Raw genomic sequence first — 24056 nt, 5'->3', positions numbered from 1 at the left:
TAGGGGAAAGGGAGGGGAAGAAAAGGCTTCTATGGGAAATACAAATCGGTTTCTTTAGGAAAGACAAAAGGAGATAAACTGTGGTAATGTTGACCTGTGCACATGAGAATAGTTTTCATCATCTTCGGGGCCATAAAAGTCCCCTGTAGAGGGTACAGGGGGTTTATGGTAGCTTTATTCTTGATGCACTTTCTGGGAGTAAAAGTCACCCTGAAGATGGAATTTATAGCAGTCTCATTCCTCAGAGGTTTCTGCTGTCAGTCAGATAAGGAAAGTTCTAAGAAGGCTTCTTTCTGCATCTGTTGAAGCTAAAATGTCTTCAGCTTGAAATAATTTTTATACCAACTCTGGGGTTCCAAGTGGGTCCCCACAAATACCATACTTTAAGATATATTGAAATTAATTGAAGGTAATATTTTGAAGGTAATTCCTAATTCTAGATAGAGTGAGTTTTTTGTTGCTAATTTTTTTTTTTCTTGGCTGTGCCAAGTGACTTACAGGATCTTAGTTTTCCATCAGGGATTGAACCCAACCACAGCAGGGAAAGCACCGAGTCCTAACCTCTGGACTGCCAGAGAATTGCCAGTTTTTTGTCTTTAAATTCAAGCAGTGTCTTCGTCTCATCACTGACCATCCATGCTCAGTAATATCCTTACCACATATATTTTGTTCTGCTCTTTGTTGAGATACTGAGAAAAAATGCCAAATAATGAGAAAAGGAAATCAGAGGGCTCTATTGATCATCACTGAAGATGTAGTATAGAGTAAGTCAAGATTCTACCAGAAAAGCAGAACCAGGAGGATTTGTCAGGGATCTCTTAGAAGGAGTTTGCTTATACTTGTAGAGGCTGGCTATCAAGACTGAAGTCCATTGGGTAGACAGTTAGAAAGGGTGATTGTGAATAGACTGAACCCAGTGGGCATGTGCTTGTCCACAGGCAAGTCAGGAAAGCATCCAGGGGAAAGGGAGAATAATTGCTGACGCAGCTGCTCTAGGGAGTCTCTTTCTCAGAGAAAGCCTAAACACACTCACTCACTCTTTTTTTGGCCATGCCATGTGGCATGCAGGATCTTAGTTCCCTGACCAGGGATTGAACTCACGCCCTCTGCACTGGGAGCGCAAAGTCTTAACTGCTAGACTTCTAGGGGAGTCCCCTAATCACTCTCTTAAAGGCCTTCCAACTGAGAAAAGCCAGCCAATCCAGGATAACCTCCCTTTTGAATAAAGTCACATGATTAGGAACCTTAATCATATCTACAAAATCCCTTCAAGTAGTGCCTAAGTGCATAAAATATGTTATGGTAAAAAGTAGATATTGCTTAAAATGGCTTTTAACCCTTACATTTATAAAGGAGAGTTCTAGAATTAATAGCACCATTTTGTTTAAGAGAGAAAAATAAATCTGGCTATTATCTGGAAACTTAATGATCATAAATACTTTTTTAGGATATATGTTTACTAAATGTTAGGCATTTCTTGTAATTACATTCTGTCTTCCCTTAGGGTGCTTTTTGAAATCACTCATGAAGATGTTTTGTTTCTGGCTTCACCTCTGACCTTTGATCCTTCTGTGGTGGAAATCTTTGTTGCTTTGTCAAGTGGTGCCTCTTTGCTTATTGTGCCAACTTCTGTCAAAATGGTCCCATCAAAATTAGCTGCTGTTCTGTTTTCCCATCACAGAGTGACTATTTTACAGGTACATTTTATGAGCAAATAAAATGTTTTGTCTATCATTGTTCAATATTGTAAGTATGTTAGAATATATTTTGTGTTTCTATAGCTCTTTACAGTGGATTCATGGTAATCTAGTTAGATTATCAAGGGCTGTCACCTGATGATGTCACTTTTTGTTTGAGAATGAAAAAAAAATCAGTTCTGTTTATTTAGTAGAAAATTCTTTTACTATGCAATTTGTACATATTATAATAACTAAAGGAACTCGACTTTTACTCAAACCTGTTGAGATATGCCTCTTCTTTCTTAAAGTTTTGAATTTATTTTGTTTCCCACTAAAAATTGGTTTAAGTAAGTTATATTATAATTGACTTAGAAATTTAGATTTTCTGATTTTTACCTCAGTATATTTATATTAACCTAAAAAAACAAATATTTTTTAAATTTGTCATTTTTAAAGATTTTAAAAATATATCTGAAAGTAAATGGCAATCCACTCCAGCACTCTTGCCTGGAAAATCCCATGGATGGAGGAGCCTGATAGGCTACAGTCCATGGGGTCACAAAGAGTCGGACATGACTGAGCGACTTCACTTCACTTCATGTGACTGGTACACTAGCCTTAAGTTATTTCATTGTAAGTGGTTAATTAATAGAATTATATGCAGATCATGATAAATAAAAAATTTCAAAAATGAGACTTGAGAGGACATTAAATTTCTTCCCCAGAGACAAAATTTGATGCTGACTTTCTTTTTGGGCAATGTGTTTTTCATCCTATTAAAAAAAATCTTATGTATATAAGTATAGATATAGATACATAAATGAAATCATTTTAGGAATGTGGCTTGCTGGGTATCAGTGATATAAATTTTCTCATCTGTTGGTGAATTATTCTGTGAACCTGGGCAAGATTTTAATATAGCTTTTATTTTCCTATAAAATTCAAGGGACATAAAAAATATAATTATTTCCTTAATAGATTTGAGTGATAGTTACTTAGAGAAAGGAAACTTCCCTTGTATGTCGTCAGTGTGTTATGCCTCTTTAAATCTGATCCCCATGCTTAATGTTTTAGCACAATCTCAGATAAATTTACTTTAGCATTGGTTTGTAACCTTTTTGGGATCATAGATCCTTCTGAGAAATGGATACATACTTACTAACTCTGTTCCCAAAATACAGCAGTTTTCACATATAACTTCATTGTGATTTGATATAACTCACAGTATATATTTACTTGAAATATTATTAGCAGATCACATTTGACTTTGTAAGGGCTCCTTGTACAGATTTTATTTACTAATAACCTTGTCCAAATCTAGTTGAATACTAAGCAAGGGTCTTAAAAGCTTTCAAAGAGAATATATGCTATTAAAGTTTTAAAAATTTGAAAAAATAAAATATCTTGAATTATTGTGGGGGAGAAAGGCCCTAAAGTGAGATGGACTGAGTGTTTGAGGAAATTGAGAACCTCTTTATTTCAGGAGTAAGGAGTTTTCTCTTGTGAAGAAAGGCTCAGTATTTGGTTTCTCACAAACCTAAAGTATATTTGGGCATTTTTTGCATACTCTGGGTAACAATGTTACATTATTTAAATTTGATGCCTTTTAAAAGTGAAACATTTTAGTTAGAGCAGAATCTTAGATTTCTAGCTACCAAATTGTCACTATAAGTGTTTTTCATTTTTACATGAATTTCTACTTAGACAATTTAGAAGAAACTGTAACATTTTCTAATTGCTTTTCCCCCCTGTCATTTGCTAAGTCCTGTTTTCTTATGCCTATGACGATTGGTTGCAAAGGATATCGAATTGTATTGTGCCACTAAATTCATAATTTCCGTTTATATGAGTATTTGAAAAGTGTTATTGTGCTTTTACCTTGCTAAATATTGATAGTTGTGCATTTATTTATAGAGTTCAAAGTTGACATTATACTTAACACTAGAAGTTAGGCCAGAATATTTCAGATTCACCTTATTGAAAATGGAGAACAGAACCATTTGACCATCTTTTTCTTTTAGGATTTTATTTTTGGCTGTTCTGAGTCTTCATTGCTGCCAGACTTTCCTCTAGTTGTGGCAAGTGGGGCTACTCTAGTTGCCGTGTGTGGGCTTCTCATTGCAGTGGCTTCCTTTGTTGCGGAGCATGGGCTGTGGGGTATGTGGGCTTCAGTAGTTGTGGCTCCCAGGCTGTAGAGCACAGGCCCAAGAGTTGTGGCACATGGGCTTAGTTGCCTTGCAGCATGTAAGATATTCCTGGGTCATGGGTTGAACCCAGGTCTCCTGCATTGGCAGGCAGATTCTTTAGCACTGAGCCACCAGGGAAGCCCTCAGCCATCATTTTGACAGGAGATTTTCCTTATGATAAGACTCTTGGTGGGACAGTTAAGAACTTGACTTAACAATAAGTACATGCTGGGATGTAGGGTCAACCTACTACTTAAATATTTTGACATGCCATAACCTTAAATAACCTCCCTGAGTTAAAATTCAGGCTGTCCTTTTAGCTTTTATTGAAAGAAGCCATTTAAAAATACTCACATGGAACCTGTAACCAGGGCCAGGTGAGGAGACTGGCAAATCTTCTCCCCCAAAAAGCAACTATAAAGCTGGAGAAAATTGATGCAAATAGCCATTTCCACACTTGGAAATCTTGAGAGTCTTTTGGACAGCAAGGAGATCAAACCAGTCAATCCTAATGGAAATCAACTCTGAATACTCATTGAAAGGACCAATACTGAAGCTGGAAGCTCCAATACTTTGACCACCTGATGTGAAGAGCCGACTCATTGGAAAAGACCCTGATGCTGGGACAGATTGAGGGCAAGAGGAGAAGGGGGCAACAGAGGATGAGATGGTTGGATGGTGTCACCAACTCAATGGACTTGAACTTGGGAAAACTCCAGGAGATGGTGAGGGACAGGGAACCCTGGCTTTCCGCAGTTCACAAAGAGTCGGACACAACTTGGAGACTGAATACCAACATCAGTCCATTCCCACATTCATCTGTATGGACGATCTGTCCAATTGCCTTCTGAGCTATATAGACACAAGGTGACCCTAAGGAAGTAAGACTTGAAAATAAGAATATTTATTTTATTATTTATTTTTTGGCTGTACTGCACAGTTTGTGGAATCTTAGTTTCCCCCCCAGGGATTGAATCTGGGTCACAGCAGTGAAAGCACTGAGTCCTAACCACAGGACCTCCAGGGAATTCCTGAATATATATTTTAAAAGTCATCTAAGCAGCAACATTAGTGGCCACATATCACAAGGAAGACAGAATTCACATTTAGCCTGGCAAGTTACAAACAAGCAAACAAAAAATCCACAACAAAACATTTCATAACAATAAAAAGTGGTCAGTACATCAAGAAGTACATTGTTATATAAACAAGATGATGTTTGCCTAAAATTAGAGGTTCCAGATACATGAAGCAAAAATGGACAGAACTAAAAGGAAAAACAAATTGACTCAATGGTTTGAAATTTTAATACCCTACTTTCAGTAATTAAATGAAAAACTAGACAGAAATCAGTGCATATATAATAAAGAAGACTTGAACATTCTCAGCCAAATTCCATATGCAGAGCACTATCCACCAAATTCAGAGTACACATTCTTTTCATGTAAATTAAACATTTCCTAGGATAGAGTGTATGCTAGGCAGTGAAAGATGTCTCAGGAAATATAAAATGTATTGATGAAAAATTAGTCAATCTAAGAAAGAAACAGAGAATTTTATTTGAGCCAGCTTGAGGATTATAGTCCAGGAGACAATTTCAGAAAGATCTGAGAACTATTCTGCCTGTTAGAAGTCAAAGCACAGTTAGATACATTTTTGAGACAAAAAGTTATACATTGAAGTGACATATTGGTAGTTTACATAGTGCACATCTGCATGTATAAGACAAGTCAGTGGGTCATTTCTGTTGTTTATATCCTACCCAGTCTATAGTATTTTGTCATAGCACCCTGAATAGACTGAGACAAAAAAGAATGAACTATCGATACATATATCATGAATCACAAGGCCTTTGCACTCAGTACAGAATGAAAGAAGCCAGGTTATAATAATACTTGTTGTATGATTCCATTTTATGAAACTCTAAAAAATGTCAACTGACTGTAAGTGACAAAAAATAGATCAGCAGTTGGCTGGAGGAGGGGTCCAGTTGGAGGGTAGAATTATAATGGTACATAGAGTGACTTCACTTTCACTTTCCACTTTCATGCATTGGAGAAGGAAATGGCAACCCACTCCCGTGTTCTTGCCTGGAGAATCCCAGGGACGGGGGAACCTGGTGGGCTGCCGTCTCTGGGGTCGCATAGAGTCGGACACGACTGACGCGACTTAGCAGCAGCAGCAGCAGGTAATTTTAGGGCTGAAGGATATTTTCATTATCTGGATTGTGGTGACAGTTTCACCAACAATATATCTCAAAATTTGTACACTTTAAACATGTATAATTTATGTCAGTATTATCTTAATAAAGTTCTTTTTTAAAGTCTTTACTCACTGTGCTGCTTAAGCACATTTTAAAAACTATATACTTTTTCTACATAGAAATAATGAAAGGAAATGTAAATTGATTTTATAGATTTTGTTGTTTTTATCTTTAAACCTTTTTGTCTATAAATTGCATAATGAAACAATACTGTGCTTAAGTTTTTTACTAAAGCAAAACTTATATCAACATTAAAAGGGTAATGGTGCTTCAGTAGGTTTCCGAATACGATTTGCCATTTAGTAAACACAGTCTTAATTTCCATGTGAGCTCCCAATGTTAAACTTTGAACTAATTACTACAATTTATTTTTTAAAGAAGTGAAGGGGGAAAAAATAGTTTATTTTTGATGTATTTACAGGCAACGCCGACATTGCTTAGAAGATTTGGATCTCAGCTCATCAAATCAACTGTTTTATCCACCAATACTTCTCTTCGCATATTGGCCCTTGGTGGTGAAGCATTTCCATCATTAACTGTTCTCAAAAGCTGGAGAGGAGTAGGCAATAAAACACAAATATTTAATATTTATGGCATCACAGAGGTATCAAGTTGGGCGACTTTCTACAGGATTCCAGAGAAGATTCTTAACTCTACTTTGAAGTACGGGTTTCAGTTACTACGAAGAGTAGAGGGTATTTTTCCAGTATCTAAACACAAATAGTGTTTTTGATAGGCACTGGAGTCATTATTTTAGAAACACTATTTTATCTAGAATTCTATGCTGGGAATTCAGAAAACTGATACTACAGATTCTGCTAAAGTGTTTTGTAACTAAACAGATAACTTTTCCACGTGGCAGTCTTTGAATTATAACAGAAACTTTTTTTCTTCATTTGGTACAATGTGATTTAAATATATTGGTGAATATTTTATTCAAGTGAAAATTTTAAAATTTGGTGTGGATTGTTGTGTTTTCATAGATGTGAATTGCCTGTACAACTGGGATTTCCACTGCTTGGAACAGTAGTTGAAGTCAGAGATACTAATGGTTTCACAATTCAAGAAGGCAATGGCCAAGTATTTTTAGGTTGTTCTACATTTATTGATCGGGAATGATTTTTTTTTTTCCAAGAAAAAAAGTCTGTTAATTTTATTCTTTCCTCAGTTTTTCTTAAATCTAGTATTCTTTTCAGTGATGGTAATTTTTAATCTCATCATCACAGTCAATGAAACATTTAATAAGTTACATGATTATTTTAGATAACTGGGTCTAATACTCTAAGGGAAGATAGAAAAGCAATTTGGGAACTGTAACTTGGTTGTTTGTATTTCTGTTTATAGCCTGAATTTTATTTAATTAGAATATTTAAATTTTTAAAATTATTTTTTAAATGTTCTTAATCACGTATATATTTTTAGAAATAAATTTTATCACTTTGCTTATTTTACTAAGATTGTTATTGTATATAATTCTATCAGATAACATTTAAAAGTGAGTCCCCAATTTTATATATATATTAACACTTTCAAACTTAGTAATGGAGCTTTTGAAAATGTTCTGATTTCATGGTTTTAATTTTCTCTAAATATTTTTACTACATTGGTGTTTATATCTTATGAAGGTGGCAGAAATAGAGTATGTTTTCTTGATGGCGAAATGACGGTACCACTTGGCACAATGAGAGCCACAGGAGACTTTGTAACTATAAAAGATGGAGAGATATTTTTCTTGGGACGAAAGGACAGTCAGATCAAACGTCATGGCAAACGTCTTAACGTAGAACTTGTACAACAGGTAGAAATGTTCCAATATTAAAATATCTATTAACATACATAGGTATTAGAGGCCACCATAACTAATTTGCTTTGCCAGGGTTCTCTATCGGTATTATTTAGACTTAAGACTTTGTATTAATAATGAATTACAATAGAAGACATGGATAATTCATTGTGCGCTTTCCTCTCAGGTTGAAGAGAGTTTTTTTTTTTTTTTTTAATAAGACAAAATGGATTTTTATAACTGTGAAAGTAAATTTATTTGGCTCTGGGTGCAATCGTTTTTGGAAAACATTAAGAACCCTGTGTGCTGGTAATAGTGATGGTAGGAAACAGTTTTTTAAAAATCTCTAGGGAATTCCAGAATTTAATTTGTTGATGTCAGAGCATTTAGGAAGTTTATTTTTAAATGTCCTCATTGGCGGATTTGTATAATCTCTCTCATAGATTGCTGAAGGTCTTCAACAAGTGGAGTCTTGTGCAGTTACATGGTATAACCAGGAAAAATTGATTTTGTTCATGGTGACTAAAAATGATTTAGTAAAGGATTACATCTTTGAAGAACTGCAGAAACATCTTCCAAGTCATGCCATCCCAGATGAGCTTGTGTTAATTAATTCTCTGCCATTTACGTCTCATGGTAAAATAATTTGAAGCTGCTTTGTTTCGGTGCCAAATGATTGTAATTGTGTTCCTAACTAGTTTAAAGACCACTTAAATCATTATCGTTATAAGTAATACTAATAAATATTGTGATAGACCCTCTGTTAAATACTTTGTAAAAGTAATTCATTTTATCTCAGAAAATCCTGTGAGTAGGTGGTATTATTCCCATTTACTGATGTGAAAAATAAGTCTTAAGAGATTAAGTAATTTTCCCAAAATCACATTGCTAGTTAGAGTTGAAATTCTATTGAGAACTGTTTGACTTCAAAACATGTACTCTTAATCACCAAATTCTATTACTTTCCCAATTTCATCTTTAATATTTATTTCAAAATGTGGTAATTGCTTAGTAAATAGTACTATTTCTTTAACTCTTTAAATGAGATGAACATTAGCCCCTCCTTTCTTCTTATCTGATACTACATTCTGGATAGCATGGGGCTGCTTTCTTTATTATTGATTATCTATGACAAACTATTCTGTGGGATTTCTAACCTTAACAATGAAAAATGTGTCTGTTGTGACTAATGAAGATATGAAGGGTTCAAGCTGAAATTTAAAAGTTGTTTTTTCCTTTTATATTAAGGCAAAATTGATGTTTCTGAGCTAAATAAGATATATTTAAACTACAGAGACTTGAAGTCTGAGTCTAAGCTCAGTGGAAAAGAGGAACTTTGGGAAAAATTACACCATTTGTGGAAGGTACAACTTTTAAGATACAAAATGTGTTGTTATAAAGAAGTCATTGTATATCTTCAGGGAATGTAGCATCCTAATAAGTCTGATAAAATTTTCTAAGAATGTTAACTGCTGTCCAGATGTTAAGTAGCATAGCTTTGTTCATTCAATTTGTATTAAAATAAAAGTTAGGTTCTGTAATGCAAGATTAGATTAAGCTCCCCATATAGAGATTTATTGGAAGTGAGGTGGGTAAGTGAGTGAAGTCGCTCAGTCATGTCCGACTCTTTGCCACCCCATGGACTGTAGCCCACCAGGCTCCTCCCTCCATGGGATTCTCCAAGCAAGAGTACTGGAGTGGGCTGCCATTTCCTTCTCCAGTGAGTGAGGAAGTGAGGTAATAGTCATAAAAGGCGCAAATAGACAAAACTTCTCTTGCCGTAAGTTTTCCCTAAGCAAGGTAGTTGAATACAGTTACACTTGTCAGAGTAGAAAAAATAGCCCAATCTTGCTGTACCACAGCCTGTGGTATAAAGGCTTTTAACATCATTATTCCAGAAGTTTCAATGATGTATATGTTTTTGCTTAAGGGAATTTATATTTTATATATATATAATATATACACACACACATGTATAAATATATATATATACACACACACATATATATGTATAAAACAAAAACTTTTTTGAAATATATATATTTACCTTTGATTTATAGGTCAGTATAATTTTTCTTAAAATATGGAGTTTTCTTAAAGAAGGATGTTTTTGTATAGTCTTATCTGAAAAATAGAGGGTATCTAAATAAAAGTATTCTCTACTTCATTTTTAGATTCGTGGAAAATAATTCATATATATATATATGTGAAGCTAATGAAAATAACTATCCCTATATTATAGAAATATCAGATGTTATTATCTTGTGGGTTTTATAATTAGTAAATCAGATGTTTTTATAATGTCATTTCTTATTGTGTGGGTAGGAAAACTGCTCTTAAGGGAAGTATAATTTGCAGTCTTAGGGTAGGCTTGTCACACCGTTGGTAGGATGATGAGGGTCTCCTTTACTATATAGAAAATTATGTTAAAATTTATTTTGTGTGTTTTGTGTTCATCTCATTAATGTATGTACTGTCACTTATATTACTGTAAATGCTGATTTTAGGCCTTGAACATCAATATATTTCTCCCTTCTCCAATCTGTAGTCTGTTCTGAGTCTCTCAGAAGATGCTTTGAAGATTCCTGATGAGTCACTCTTCTTAAATAGTGGTGGAGATTCCTTGAAATCCATACGGCTCCTCAATGAGATTGAAAACCTTGTTGGCACATCAGTACCTGGGCTTCTGGAAATTCTTCTCAGCAGTTCTATTTTAGAGATTTACAATCACATCCTTCAAACAGTGTTTTCAGATAAAGACCTGACACTTAGCAAGAATCATGCCATGAAAAGAAAATTCAGCGATGCTACTCGAGAGGAAGCCAGCGGAAAATCTTTACATCAGGAAGCTGTCGTGCCTTTAAATTGTGACAATGAGAGCAATGCTTTTATTGCACTGAGCAGAGGGAACCAGATTTTGTCTTTGAATACTGATAGGTATTTAACTAAGTTGGGACATTGCCCTTCAACCTATTCTTCTGATTTAAATTCACAGACTGACATTCAAAATAGAGAAAGCCTAAGTACTCCACCTCTTATTGGGGAGTCAGAAGATCCATCCTGTGTTGTAGAAGTTTCTGAAGAGGACACACCTGTGATTAGGGCTGAGAAAATGGAGTTTCGTGTGAGGTGGAGGTCAGACACAGGCAAATGTGTGGATGCTTCACCTCTGCTTGTAATACCAGCTCTTGATAAGTCATCTGCAACTGTGTACATTGGCTCCCATTCTCATAGAATGATAGCAGTTGATCTTTACTCTGGAAAGGTGAAATGGGAACAGATTTTAGGAGATCGCATTGAATCCTCAGCATGTGTATCTAAGTGTGGAAACTTTATTGTAGTGGGTAAGTTTCTGAATTTGAGGTTAATAGAGTTAACTGGAATTACCATATGAAAATACCAGTAGAGCCTAGTTAAATTTAAAAAACGTGTATATAGTGGGTTTGGTTTCTGTCAAAGAATAATAATTACATGCTGATTCACAGTGTGGGCCTTGGGTCAGAGTTTCTCGGTTTGAACCTAGCTCTAAGGCTATTAACCCGCTCTGTGACCTTCAACAAGTTGTGGAACTCCCTGGAACTCAGTTTTCTCATGAGTATATGGGCATAATAAATAAAACATGGTGCTACATCACTAATTATTCCCAAACTTTAATGGTTTAGAGCAATAAACATTTATTATTTCACAGTTTGTGTGGATCAGGAATTTAGAAGGAGCTTAGCTGAAAGTTCTGGCTCAGCGTTTCTCCTGTGGCTGCAACCATGTGAAGGCTTGACTTGAGCTGGCGAAATCTGCTTCCAAGATGGCTTACAGTGCGGCTAAACAAGACTAGTTCTTTGCTGAGTTTTGACAGGAAGCTTCAGTTTCTTGCCCCATGGGCTTCTCTCTGAGTGACCCAAGAGAATGAGTGAGGAAAAATGCAGTACTTTTAGTGTCTATAGTTGTAATTCATCATTTGTGCTTTCTTCTGTTATTAGAAGCACATCATTAAGTCTGGCCCACACTCAAAAGGAGGGGAATTGGCTCCACCTCTTGAAAGGAAGAGTATCAAAGAATATGTGGATATATTTTAAAACTACCACAATGATTATAGAGCTTCTGAGAGGATTAAATGTGATGATTGCTTGTGAATCCTTTAGTACATACCTGGTGGATCAGACAGTAAAGAATCTCCCTGTAATGCAAGGGACCTGGGTTCAATCCCTGGGTTGGAAAGATCTGGAGAAGGGAATGCTGACCCACTCCACTATTGCCTGGAGAATTCCATGGATACAGGAGCCTGGTGGGCTAGAGTCCATGGTATTGAAAAAGATTGAGCGGCTAACACTTTTACTTTCTTTTTCAGGGACAGACTAAGTGCTCATTGAGTGTTAGCTATTACCTGCTACTCTGTTTCCTTAAGGTGCAGGTGACTTTTACTTTACAAAGATATGGGGGTTCAAGTATAATGTCTCCTTGACTATCACTTTCTTTTTACCCCTCCCCAAACTATACTAAGTTTTACTTTAGTGCTCATGGAATCTGTTTACCAAAGCTTTTCAGTCTAAATACTTAGGAATATATCTCCCTACTTAAGTTATCCTGGCTAGGATCTTCTTGAGTCTAAGTTTGATCCTTTCCTATTGAAAACCTATATTTTGAGAATTTTGCTACAAGAAACTTTCAGTTACACATATGACTATGAGTAATCCCTAGTCCATGAAAGTCAGCTCATTGAGGTTATTGTTTGCATCCCAAGTGTCTACCCAAAGCTTGTGGCACATGGTGGTCACTTAGTCCTTTTTTTTCTTTTTAAAAAATTCCCAGGTTTATTGAGATGTAATTGACATATGATGTTTTATTAGTTTAAGGTATACAATATAATGATTTGATGTGTGTGTATATTGCAAAATGCTTACCACAGTAAGTCTAGTTAGCCTGCATCACCTGACACAGTTACCGTTTTCTTTTCCTGGGATGAGAACTTTTAAGATTCACTCTCAGCAATTTTCAAATATCCAATTCAGTGTTGGTAACTATCCCTTAGTACTTTATTTTTTTATTAATGTATGGTTTATATACAGTGGTACACAGTTCTGTATTTTGACAGATGCATGCTATCATGTAACCACTACCACAATTACGAGTCCATTGCTCCAGAAAATTTGTGTTTCACTTTATAGTCATTCCTCTTCCTATCCCTCCCACCAGCCACTGATCTGCTTTTTGTCCCTGCTTGCAGGATCTTAGTTCTCTGACCAGGGATCAAACCCATGCCCCCTACAATGGAAGCCCAAAGTCTTAACCACTGGACCGTGAGGGAAGTCCCTTAACAGTGTCTTTCGAAGAGAAGTTCTTAATTTCAATGAAGTCTACTTTATAATTTCTTTTAGGGATCCTGCTTTTGATGTCATATCCAGGAGATCTTTGCCTAACATAAGGTCACAAAACATTTTCTTCTGGAGCCAAACTGAAAGAACGTTCTCATTACCCAGCTGTTCCTGGTGTACTCCGCTATATAGGACATTTCTCTTCATCTTCACTAAGTAGGCTGTCCTTTCCCTTCTGAGCAGTTACTGCCAGAAGAAAGCACAGCAGATACTCTGGAAATTGAGCCTCAAGTGGGCAGCAGTGGTTATAATCATAGGTGGAACCACCCAAAGTGTTGGGCCAATGCCTAGATTTCACTTCCCCTGACTTATGTGCACTCCAGAAACTTGAGTGATCTTTACTTTATAGGTTTTGACCACTCCCACTTCCAGTTGGAGGGTGTTTTTGGCCACAGCAAGTCAGAGACTCCTGCTCTGTCTTCTCATCCAAGCAGCAGTTTGGAAAAATCAGTCTCCTATAATTGTCAAGACAATAGGCTCTGGAGCTTGACTTCTTGAATTCAAATCCTTGCTCTGCCACTTAACTGCCTGAGTAGTTTTGCCCATAACTCTCCTATAACTTAACTCTCTGTGCTTCAATTTTGTCCTCTATAAAATGTTCATATAGTCACACTTCACTGTGAGGATTACATGAGTTAATAGGAATAAAATTCTAACAGTAGTACTCACCATAAGATAAAAGGTCATAAACATTTGTCATTAAGTTCCTGAGTGGTGGTCAACTCTTTGTGACCCCCATGGACTGTAGCACGCCAGGCTTCCCTGTCCTTCCCTATCGCTTGGAGTTTGCTCAGACTCACGTCTGTGCAGTTGGTGATGCCATCTAACCATTTCATCCTCTGCTATTCTTTTCTCCTTTTGCCTTCAATCTTTCCCAGCATCAGGGTCTTTTCCAGTGAGTCGGGTCTTCACATTAGGTGGCTAGAGTATTGGAGCTTCAGCTTCAGCATCAATCCTTCCAGTGAATATTCATATTGTTAATATTAGCATTTCTTTTTAAGATTTATTGATTTATTTGGCTGCACTGAGTCTTCATTGCTGCACACAAGCTTTCTCTAGTTGCAGTGAGCGGGGCCTACTCTTAATTGAGGTGTGCAGGCTTCTCATTGCAGTGGCTTCTCTTGTGGAGCACTGGCTCTTGGGCACACGGTCTTCTGTAGTTGCAGTTCCCAGGCTCTAGAGCACAGGCTCAGTAGTTGTGTCTCATGGGCTTAGCTACTCTGTGGTATTGAGATCCTCCCCAACCTGGTATGGAACCTGTGTCCCCTGCATTGGCAAGCAGATTCTTAACCACTAGACCACCAGAGAACCCAGCATTTCTTTTTCTTTTGGCTAGACTGCCAGGGAAGTCCCAATGTTAGCATTTATTGAACACTTTTATGTACTGGGCATTGATCCTGATTATCACAATAACCCTGGATGTAGTTGTAGCCACATTCAGCAGAAGAATAATCTGAGGCCCAGCAGTGCTAGATGATTAGCCCAAAGGACGGCCATGACGAGATCTGAATCCAGGTCTGTCACAGCCTCTTCTGCTGCAGCTTACTCATGTCCATTGTTTTCTTGGTAGTGAAGCACTTCTTAGTTCCTTGAAAATGTCCTTACTGAAAAGGTTTTAAGTGGTTACTGTTCATGTCTGTTTTGCTGAAATATAAATCGGAGCCAAACATAGAGCCTAAGTACACATGAAGAGCATCAAATACATGTTGTCATGATTTAAGCCAAAGAATTATTTTCCAGTGACATGTCTAAATCTCATCTTTAATATTTTGTTTGCCAACAGGCTGTTATAATGGGTTAGTTTATGTTCTGAAAAGTAATAGTGGAGAAAAATACTGGATGTTTAGTACTGAGAATGCTGTCAAAAGCTCAGCAACCTTGGATCCTACCACAGGACTTCTTTACATTGGATCTCATGACCAGCATGCATACGCTTTGGATATATATGTAAGAATTCAGTTTGTCAGCTTTACACCATAAGCATAAATGGAAGAGCGTGAAATTATCAGGTGGTGTTGACTAGGGGAGCAGGTATTAACCATTTTCCAAGTTTGTGATCTGGGAAGATTAAGGGATTAATTAACAGCCTTAATCTCTTAAGATATTTTTAACTTCCTTACCAAATTTTCACAAATTTGCTGCTCAGAGTTTTGAAATATAAAGAACTTAGAATTTACCATTGACAATAGAAAGAAGAGAATCACAAAAATATCAATAAGATATTTTATATAAGAACTCGATTACATAAAATTTTAAAATTTAAGAATTATAAAAAAGAATTAAGTTGGGAAAAATTTTTGAAACAAATATGACATAGTTAAAGCTCATAAGTATAAATGAAATGAAGAGCAAATATAAATCTGTAAGAAAAATGTAAAGGTCCAGATAGAAAAATATTCAACAAAGGATATAAATTGAGAGGACCCTTAAGAAGAAATCGCTAATAAATGTTTATAAATTTATATAAGAATCAAAGGAATGAAAATTTAAGACTTTAAAGATAGAGAAGCAAATGTTATTAGCTTAGAGGGTAGCATTAAATGCTGATGAGAGTTGTGGGAGGTAAGCTTTTAAGGAAGACAGTTTGACAATTTGAATAGGTAACAGTTTCATATCCTTTGACTCAGTAAAATTCTAGGAATCTATCATGGCAAAATAATCAGAAACATGGACAAATTGTAAGCACCAGAATATCTTATTTCCAAGTTATTTATACTACCAAGAAATTAATTACAAATAGGGTAGAGAGAGAATATTTTATGTTCATATGGGATATAATCCATTAATGTAATATTTAACAAGTTTTACAGAATAAGTGAACTAAATTATATACAAAGTGTATGATATTCAGAATGATCTCAGGTATATTAAACTGTATGTGTGTGTGTGTGTGCCAAAAAGATCACAAGGCAAAAATGCTAAAATGTTCGTAGTAATCTCTGGGTATTGCCTTTTGCCTTCTTTTTATACTAACTTGATTCTCCACAGTAAGTATGTATTACTTTTATACTAAAAATAAAAATTATATTAACTAGACACATGTAACTTTAAAAGGGACAGGATATGATTTTGTGAATCACCCTCAGAAACCAATTAATTTGCTTTCTTTTTTGCTCTTTTAAAATTTTGCATTCTTATTTACAGAAAAAGAAGTGTGTTTGGAAGTTGAAATGTGGAGGAACTGTTTTTTCTTCTCCTTGTTTGAGCCTGATTCCATCTCACTTGTATTTTGCTACACTGGGAGGACTTTTACTGGCTATAAATCCTGTAGGCATAAAATAATATTTGTTGATTTTATTACCTGTTTTTCTTTAATATTTTTTACTTTTGCTTAGAATTCTGAAAATTCAAAGTAGATCTCAACTAGATACAGTCCACACAGTACTGGATCAGAATTCACTAAAATGATTGACATGAAGTCTAGAGTGATGAGAAAAATCTAAGTTCTGTGTTATATCCTTTATCAATTTTTTAAATTGGCAGAATGTTCTCAGTTCTATCAAGAACTTTGTGTCCATTCTAAGGATAGAGTTTATGTGCTAGTTATTTCTTTCCTGGATTTATTGCAGGTTTTTAGCTCAGTTCTCATAAATAACACTCATTAATTCTATAGCTGTGTATATGTACACTAGCTTCATTTATAATCAAGCTAATATATAAGCTTCACTTATAATAGTCAGCATGCTACTGTAGCATTTTCTGATGTTACCTCTGGGAGGTTTATGAATTTGTTTTATAGAAGTAATTGATGAGTAGAATGATTTAAATGCTATGAATTACGTTTTGCCCATGCCAGGCCACTGGGGACAGAGTTTGGAAACATTCCTGTGGAAAGCCACTCTTTTCTTCTCCACGGTGTTGCCTACAGTATATTTTTATTGGCTGTGTAGATGGAAATTTACTCTGCTTTACTCACTTTGGAGAACAGGTAAAAAATGTCTAGTTCTGTTTTACTTATCTTTGTCAAAAGCGTAGTAGTCGGTGATGACTAAAGTAAAATTTTATACATTTTTTGACCCATCGTGTTGAAAGCTAGTTCTGTTTTTATTGTTAGCCTGTGGATTTTTAAATTTTTGAATGATGCTGTAATAGATTTAAAAGATTCTATCCAAACATTGTTTTAATTTTGCCATCCTCCTTGTCCATTTTTTAGCCAACTTAATTATAACCTCTATTCAGGTTGTGAACATTGAAATAAACCCCTGCTTTTTCTATGAAAACCAAAATCTGTTACAGAACCCAATTTACTTTGTATGAAGGTTCTGTCTTCAACTTCATGATCAGGGTAGTGATCAGGGTAGCAGGGTAGGCTCCTGATCTTCCGTTAGGATAATAATCTCTACTTCTTCACCCACAAGTGACTATGGCACAACTTCTGTGTTTTTGATTTGAGGGATTATTCTGTGGACTTGAGTGTACTAGCTCCAGCATAAGTGAGCCCATTGACGGCTATGGTTGCTTCTGGGGGCATTTTATTCTGTTTTCGCCCCTTATACAGTAGCAGTTTCTTTTGTTGTGTGTGACAGTTATTTTGTGATGAAATCTTTTTTTTTTTTTAAGTCTTTTTTTTAACTTTTAAAATTGTTTTAAGTTTTCGGTTATGTTGGGTCTTCCTTTCTATGTGCAGGCTTTCCCTAGTTGTGGTGAGCGGGACTGTTCTTTGTTGCAGTGCACAAGCTTCCCATTGTAGTGGCTTCTCTTCTTCAGGAGCACAGACTGTAGGGCACTCAGGCTTCAGTAGTTGCAGCACAGGGGCTCAATAGTTGTGATTTGAGGGCTTTAGAGAATGGCCTCAGTAGTTGTGGCGCATGGACTTTAGTTGCCTGCAACATGTGGAATATTCCCAGATCAGGGATCCGAGTCCATGTCGCCTGCATTGACAGGCAGAATCTCGTCCGCTGTACCACCAGCGAAGTCCTGTGATGAAATCTTTTATTAAGTTCACTTAATATTTTTTATTTAGAAAGTAATTTGTATATATTCTCACCTTTGGATTTCTAAATAGTTAGAAGAGGCAAAGGTTCTTACTCCTTTTTTTTTTCTTCTCTGAATAAGCCAAAGAAAGATTAAAGTAATTTTCTCCAAGTCAGGAAGAAAATTGAGATTACACACCATGTATCATGAATATACCCACTTTTTTTATTTTTCTGCTACTATGGACTTCCCTGGTGGCTCAGACGGTAAAGCGTCTGCCTACAATGCGGGAGATCCGGGTTCGATCCCTGGGTTGGGAAGATCTCCTGGAGAAGGAAATGGCAACCCACTCCAGTACTCTTGCCTGGAAAATTCCATGGACTGAGGAGCTTGGTAGGCTACAGTCCACGGGGTCGCAAAGAGTCGGACACGACTGAGCGACTTCAATGTCAATGTCAATATGGATTTGTGAACATTACCTTAGACTTAGGCTTCTTCTTCCTGTGTGTTTTAAAATATTGGTTGACAGGGTAATCTATAGTAGCTTTGAAATAAGCAAATAGTATGTATCTACAGTGTAGACACACAACTCATAGCTCTTTGATTAAAGCTTTAGTTCAACTTCGTGCACATAAACTTTTCTTTTCAGCTAACTTCCTCCTTCCTATATCAGGAGACTAGAGTAAGATATAATTTTTAATAAGATACACTGGAAACTCAGTGCATTTTTATCTTAGAAATCATTGTCTCTGAACATACTAGTAATAACTTTTGGATGAGGTTTGAAATGAATTTATATTATGCATAGTGGTGATTTATGTATAAGTGCACTGATGTTTTTTGTTAAGATTTTACCACTGGGACAGAGGTCTAATCTGAGGGTGCTACTTTTCAAAGAAAGGTATTATTTTCTCTATATTTACCATTCAGCGGCCTACATCTCTCACATTTTATTAAGAATTTCATAAAGCTTTAGTCTACAGAATTGTTGAAATGAGATGAATGAATTGTTTTTGCCTTTATCCCCCTTCAGGTCTGGCAATTCTCTACCAATGAACCAATCTTTTCATCCCCATGTACCTCAGCATCAGAGCAAGAAATATTTTTTGGTTCTCATGACTGCTTTATCTACTGTTGTAGTATGAAAGGTCACCTCCGGTGGAAATTTGAAACTACTGCAAGAGTGTATTCAACACCTTTTGTTTTCCGTAACCACAACCATAACAATGAAATGTTACTGGCAGCAGCATCTACTGATGGCAAACTGTGGATCTTGGAATCTAAGAGTGGACAGTTGCAAAGTGTGTATGAGCTTCCTGGAGAAGTTTTCTCTTCTCCTGTGGTCTGGGAATCAATGCTTATTATTGGGTGTAGAAATAATTATGTTTATTGTCTGGATTTATTGGGTGGCAAAGGTAATGAAGTGCAGTCCTTAGAATATACATGAGATATTTGAAAATATTTTATATTACTGAGCTTGTGGGTAGTCTTATATTAAAGATTATATTTTGTTTAAGAAACTTGTCTATTACACTTTATTGGAAAACAGCCATACTTTACTTCCTATAGGAGCAACAGATGCTTTTACAAGGAATTATAGAACAAAACACATCCTAATGCCTGTTATAATTATTGATTAAAGGAATATCGATGTTCTTCTAATTTCTGTAGATGTCCTACTTGTGGTTTTTTAATAAAAGACCTCTGGGAAAAAAGATCAAAATATACTTGGGTTAAAAACTTAGTCTGTGATGTAATTAACATTAACACCATTCACTCATTTATACTGAGAATCATAACAAAATGTCAAAGATAGGATCTACTTATTAAATTAGTTTCCTTAATTTAGTATTTTTAAATGAACACAGTACCAATGTAGAATTATATATATATATATATATATTTCTACTCTGTATTGTTTCAAGTTGATATACCTTGTTTTATCAATTTTTGATATATGAACATTGACTAATATTTTTATACCTATATTTTTCAATTTATTAGATTTTACTACTGTAACAGCTGATTTTGTTGTCAGTAGTTTGAAGGTAGGGAGTACAGCAAAAACCAGGAAAGAAGAAAACCTCTTACACTTTTAAGTGTCAGGAATTCTCATAACACTTAATGCTGCTCTTTCAGTCCCATAGCACTTTGCTTATACAGACTCCATTTGCCTGGTGCTAAGTTGCCCCCAGTGAACTGTATACTCTCTGGAAGCCCTGCCCTTTATGCTTCCCCCTTCTCTTATGCCTGGCTAAGCCTGTGATTTGCTTTAACCTAGAGAATGCAGTGATGGTGGTATTATGCCACTTTCTGAGCCTAAATGTTAAGAAGTTGGGTAGCTCCTGCTTTTATAGCCATGGGAGCCCTGAGCAGCCACATCAGTCTGGCTGTCTACTGGAGAAGACATGTAATGAGGGAGCCATGAGCTAAGACTACACTGAGAAGAACCAAGGGAGCCAGTGAACACTGACAGTGTATGGCCCCCAGCATTCCAGCCAACTCCAGCTATACGCTGTGTCGATGACCTTTCCCCTAATTCTGCAGACAACTGTAGTATCATTTCATTTGTTCATTCATTCAAATAGAATCTCAAATATCGAACATGCCAGAGTTCTTGGTGGCAAGCAATAGAAGCTAAATTTGGGCTATTTTAAGTAGAAAGTATTTATTTATTTTGATTGAAGTATAATTGATATACAATATTATATAAGTATTACATAGAAATTCAGTTTTTAAATGTTATATGACTTTAAAACATTGGCTATATTCCCTGTGTTATACAATATATCCTTGTAGCTCATTTATTCTATACACAATAGTTTGTACCTCTTAATCCCTTACCACTGTTTTGCCCTTCCTCCCTTCCCTTTCCCTGCTGGTAACCACTAGTTTGTGCTCTATATTTGTGAATCTGATTCTTTTATGTTAGATTTACTAGCTTGTTCTTTTTTTTTTAGATTCCATGTAAAAGTGGTATCATACAAAATATTTATCTTTCTCTGACTCGTTTCGTTTAGCGTAATCACCCTCCAAGTTTATCCATGTTTTGCAAATGGCAGAATTTTGTTCTTTTTATGGCTGAGTAGTATTCCATTGTATACATACACCATATCCTTTTAATCTGTTCATCTGTTGATGGACACTTAAATTGCTTTCATATCTTGGCAGTTATAAATAATACTGCTATGAACATGGGGATGCATATATTTTTTTGAACTAGTGTTTTTGTTGTTGTTTTTGTTTTCAGATATATATATCCAAGAGTTGTGGAATTGCTGAGTCATATGGTAGTTCTATTTTTAGCTTTTTTTAGATACTTCCATACTGTTTTCCACAGTGGCTACACCAATCTACGTTTCTCCTCAACAGGGGATTCCCCTTTTCTCCACTTCCTCACCATCATTTGTTGTTTGTGTCTTTTTGATGATAACCATCCTGACCTGTCATGATATCACTGATATCATGATATCATTGAGTCATGATATCTCATTGTAGTTTGTATTTGTACTTCCCTGGTGATTAGTGATGTTGATCTTTCCATGAGCCTGTTGATCATCTGCATTTCCTTTCTGGGAAAAATATCTGTTCAGGTCTTCTGCCCAGTTTTTAATCAGGTTTTTTTCTTTTGATGTTGAGTTGTATGAGTTATTTATATATGTTGGCTATGACCCCAAGTTGGTCATATCATTTGCAAATATTTTCTCCCATTCAGTAGGTTGTCTTTTCATTTTGTTGATGATTTCCTTTGCTGTACATAGTTTTTAAGCTTAATTAGTTCCCATTTGTTTATTTTTGCTTTTATTTCCTTTGTTTTAGGAGACAGATTCAAAACAATATTACTACAGTATGTGTCAGAGTGTTCCTGTTTTTCTCTAGGAGTTTTATGGTTTCCAGTCTTATATTTATGTCTTTAATCCATCTTGAATTAATTTGTGTATATAGGTTCTAATTTCATTCTTTCACATGTAGCTGTCTGGTTTTTGCAACACCAATTATTGAAGAGATTTTCCCCCTCCATTTAATATACTTGCCTCCTTTGTCATAGATTAATTGACTGTAAATGTGTGGGTTTATTTCTGGGCTCTCTGTTCTGTTCTGTTGATGTTTTCTGCCAGTGCCACACTGTTGATTATTGTAGCTTTGTAGTATAGTTTGACAGAGAATGCAGTGGCACCCCACTCCCGTACTCTTGCCTGGAAAATCCCAAGGACAGAGGAGCCTGGTGGGCTGCAGTCCATGGGGTCGCTAGGAGTCAGACACTACTGAGCAAATTCACTTTCACTTTTCACTTTCATGCATTGTAGAAGGAAATGGCAACCCACTCCAGTGTTCTTGCCTGGAGAATCCCAGGGACGGGGGAGCCTGGTGGGCTGGCGTCTCTGGGGTTGCACAGAATCGTACATGACTGAAGCGACTTGGCGGCGGCAGCAGCAGCAGCATCAGTGTAGTTTGAAGTCAGGGAGCTTGATTTGTCTAGATCTGTTCTTTCTTGGGATATTTTAGCTGCTTAGGGTCTTTTGTGTTTCCACACAAATTTTAAAATTATCTGTGAAAAATGCCCTTGGTATTTTGATAGAGACTGCATTGAATCTGTAGATTTCCTTGGTATTAATTCTTCCAGTCTCTGAATATGGTACATTTTCCCATCTGTTTGTATTGTCTTCAGTTTCCTTCATCAGTGCCTTATGGTTTCCCCAATACAGGTGTTTTGCCCCTAAGGAGGTTTATACCTAGATGTTTTAATCATGTTAATGCAATGGTAAATGGGATTATATACTTAATTCCTCTTTCTGATTACTCATTTTTAGTAGATAGACATGGAACCAATTCTGTATGTTAATTTGTATCCTACAACTTTACTAAATTCATTGATGAGCTCTAGGAGTATTCTGATGGTGTCTAGGATACTTTGTGTGTAGTATGTCATCTGCAAACAGTGACAGTCTTACTTCTTCCTTTCCAGTTTGTTGTTGTTGTTCAGTTGCTCAGTTGTGTCCAACTCTGTGACCTCTGGGACTGCAGCATGCCAGGCTTGCCTGTCCTTCACTATCTCCCAGAGTTTGCTCAAATTCATGTCCATTGAATCAGTGATACCATCCAACCATCTTACTTTTCTTGTCCAATTGTTGTGACTAGGACATCCAATACTGTGTTGATTAAACGTACCTTGAGTGGGCATCCTTGTCTTGTTCTTGATCTTAGAGGAAACACTTTCAGCTTTTCACCTTTGAGTATGATGTTAACTGTGTGTTTGTCATATATGGCCTTTATTATTGAGGTATGTTCCCTTTATACACACCTTCTGGGGAGTTTTTATCATAAATGGATGTTGAATATTGTCAGAAGCTTTTCTGCATCTGTTGAGGTGATAATACAGTTTCTATTCTTCAGTTTGTTAATGTAGTGTTATACTGATTGATTTGCAGATACCGAAGTCCTTGCATCTTTGGGATAAATCCCTATTAATCGTGTTTTACAACCCATTTAATGTATTGTTGGATCCAGTTTACTAGTATTTTGTTGAGGAATTTCTGCACCTATCTTAATTAGCGATATTGGCCTATAATTTTCTTTTTCTTTTTTTCTGTAGTATCTTTGGTTTTAGTATCACAGTGATGCTACCTTCCTAGAATGAGTTCAGATGCATTCCTTCTTCTGCAATTTTTGGGGACTAGTTTGAGAAAGATAGGTGTTAATTCTTCTCTAAATGTTTGGTTGAATTTACTTGTGAAGCCATCTGATCCTGGACTTCTATTGGGAGTTATTAAATTGCTGATTTAGTTTCATTACTGGTAACTGATCTATTCATATTTTCTATTTCTTCCTGGTTCAGTCTTGGCAGACTGTACATTTCTAGGA

The 24056-nt window shown here is 36.0% G+C and overlaps 1 protein-coding gene across 4 annotated transcripts in view; it reads left to right on the top strand.

Annotated features, from left to right (window-relative positions):
* AASDH (aminoadipate-semialdehyde dehydrogenase) overlaps positions 1-19917 on the top strand; it is a 28277-nt gene extending 8360 nt beyond the window's left edge. Inside the window, exons 5-15 of one of the 4 annotated variants that reach the window (XM_005681635.3) lie at positions 1505-1697; positions 6550-6791; positions 7112-7218; positions 7754-7926; positions 8355-8547; positions 9160-9275; positions 10460-11255; positions 15064-15227; positions 16425-16547; positions 17077-17208; positions 19228-19860. In XM_005681635.3, the coding sequence (XP_005681692.2) occupies positions 1505-1697; positions 6550-6791; positions 7112-7218; positions 7754-7926; positions 8355-8547; positions 9160-9275; positions 10460-11255; positions 15064-15227; positions 16425-16547; positions 17077-17208; positions 19228-19641 (2653 nt within the window). In that variant the 3' untranslated portion in view covers positions 19642-19860. Of the gene's footprint in view, positions 1-1504; positions 1698-6549; positions 6792-7111; positions 7219-7753; positions 7927-8354; positions 8548-9159; positions 9276-10459; positions 11256-15063; positions 15228-16424; positions 16548-17076; positions 17209-19227 lie in introns of all 4 variants that reach the window. The other 3 variants (XM_018049485.1, XM_018049484.1, XM_013964644.2) reach the window with 3 other exon arrangements.

This window comes from Capra hircus, chromosome 6, assembly GCF_001704415.2.
Source record: "Capra hircus breed San Clemente chromosome 6, ASM170441v1, whole genome shotgun sequence".
Taxonomy (NCBI): domain Eukaryota; kingdom Metazoa; phylum Chordata; class Mammalia; order Artiodactyla; family Bovidae; genus Capra; species Capra hircus.
The sequence above is the reverse complement of the archived record's forward strand: the minus strand, read 5'-3'. Positions and strand labels throughout refer to the sequence as shown.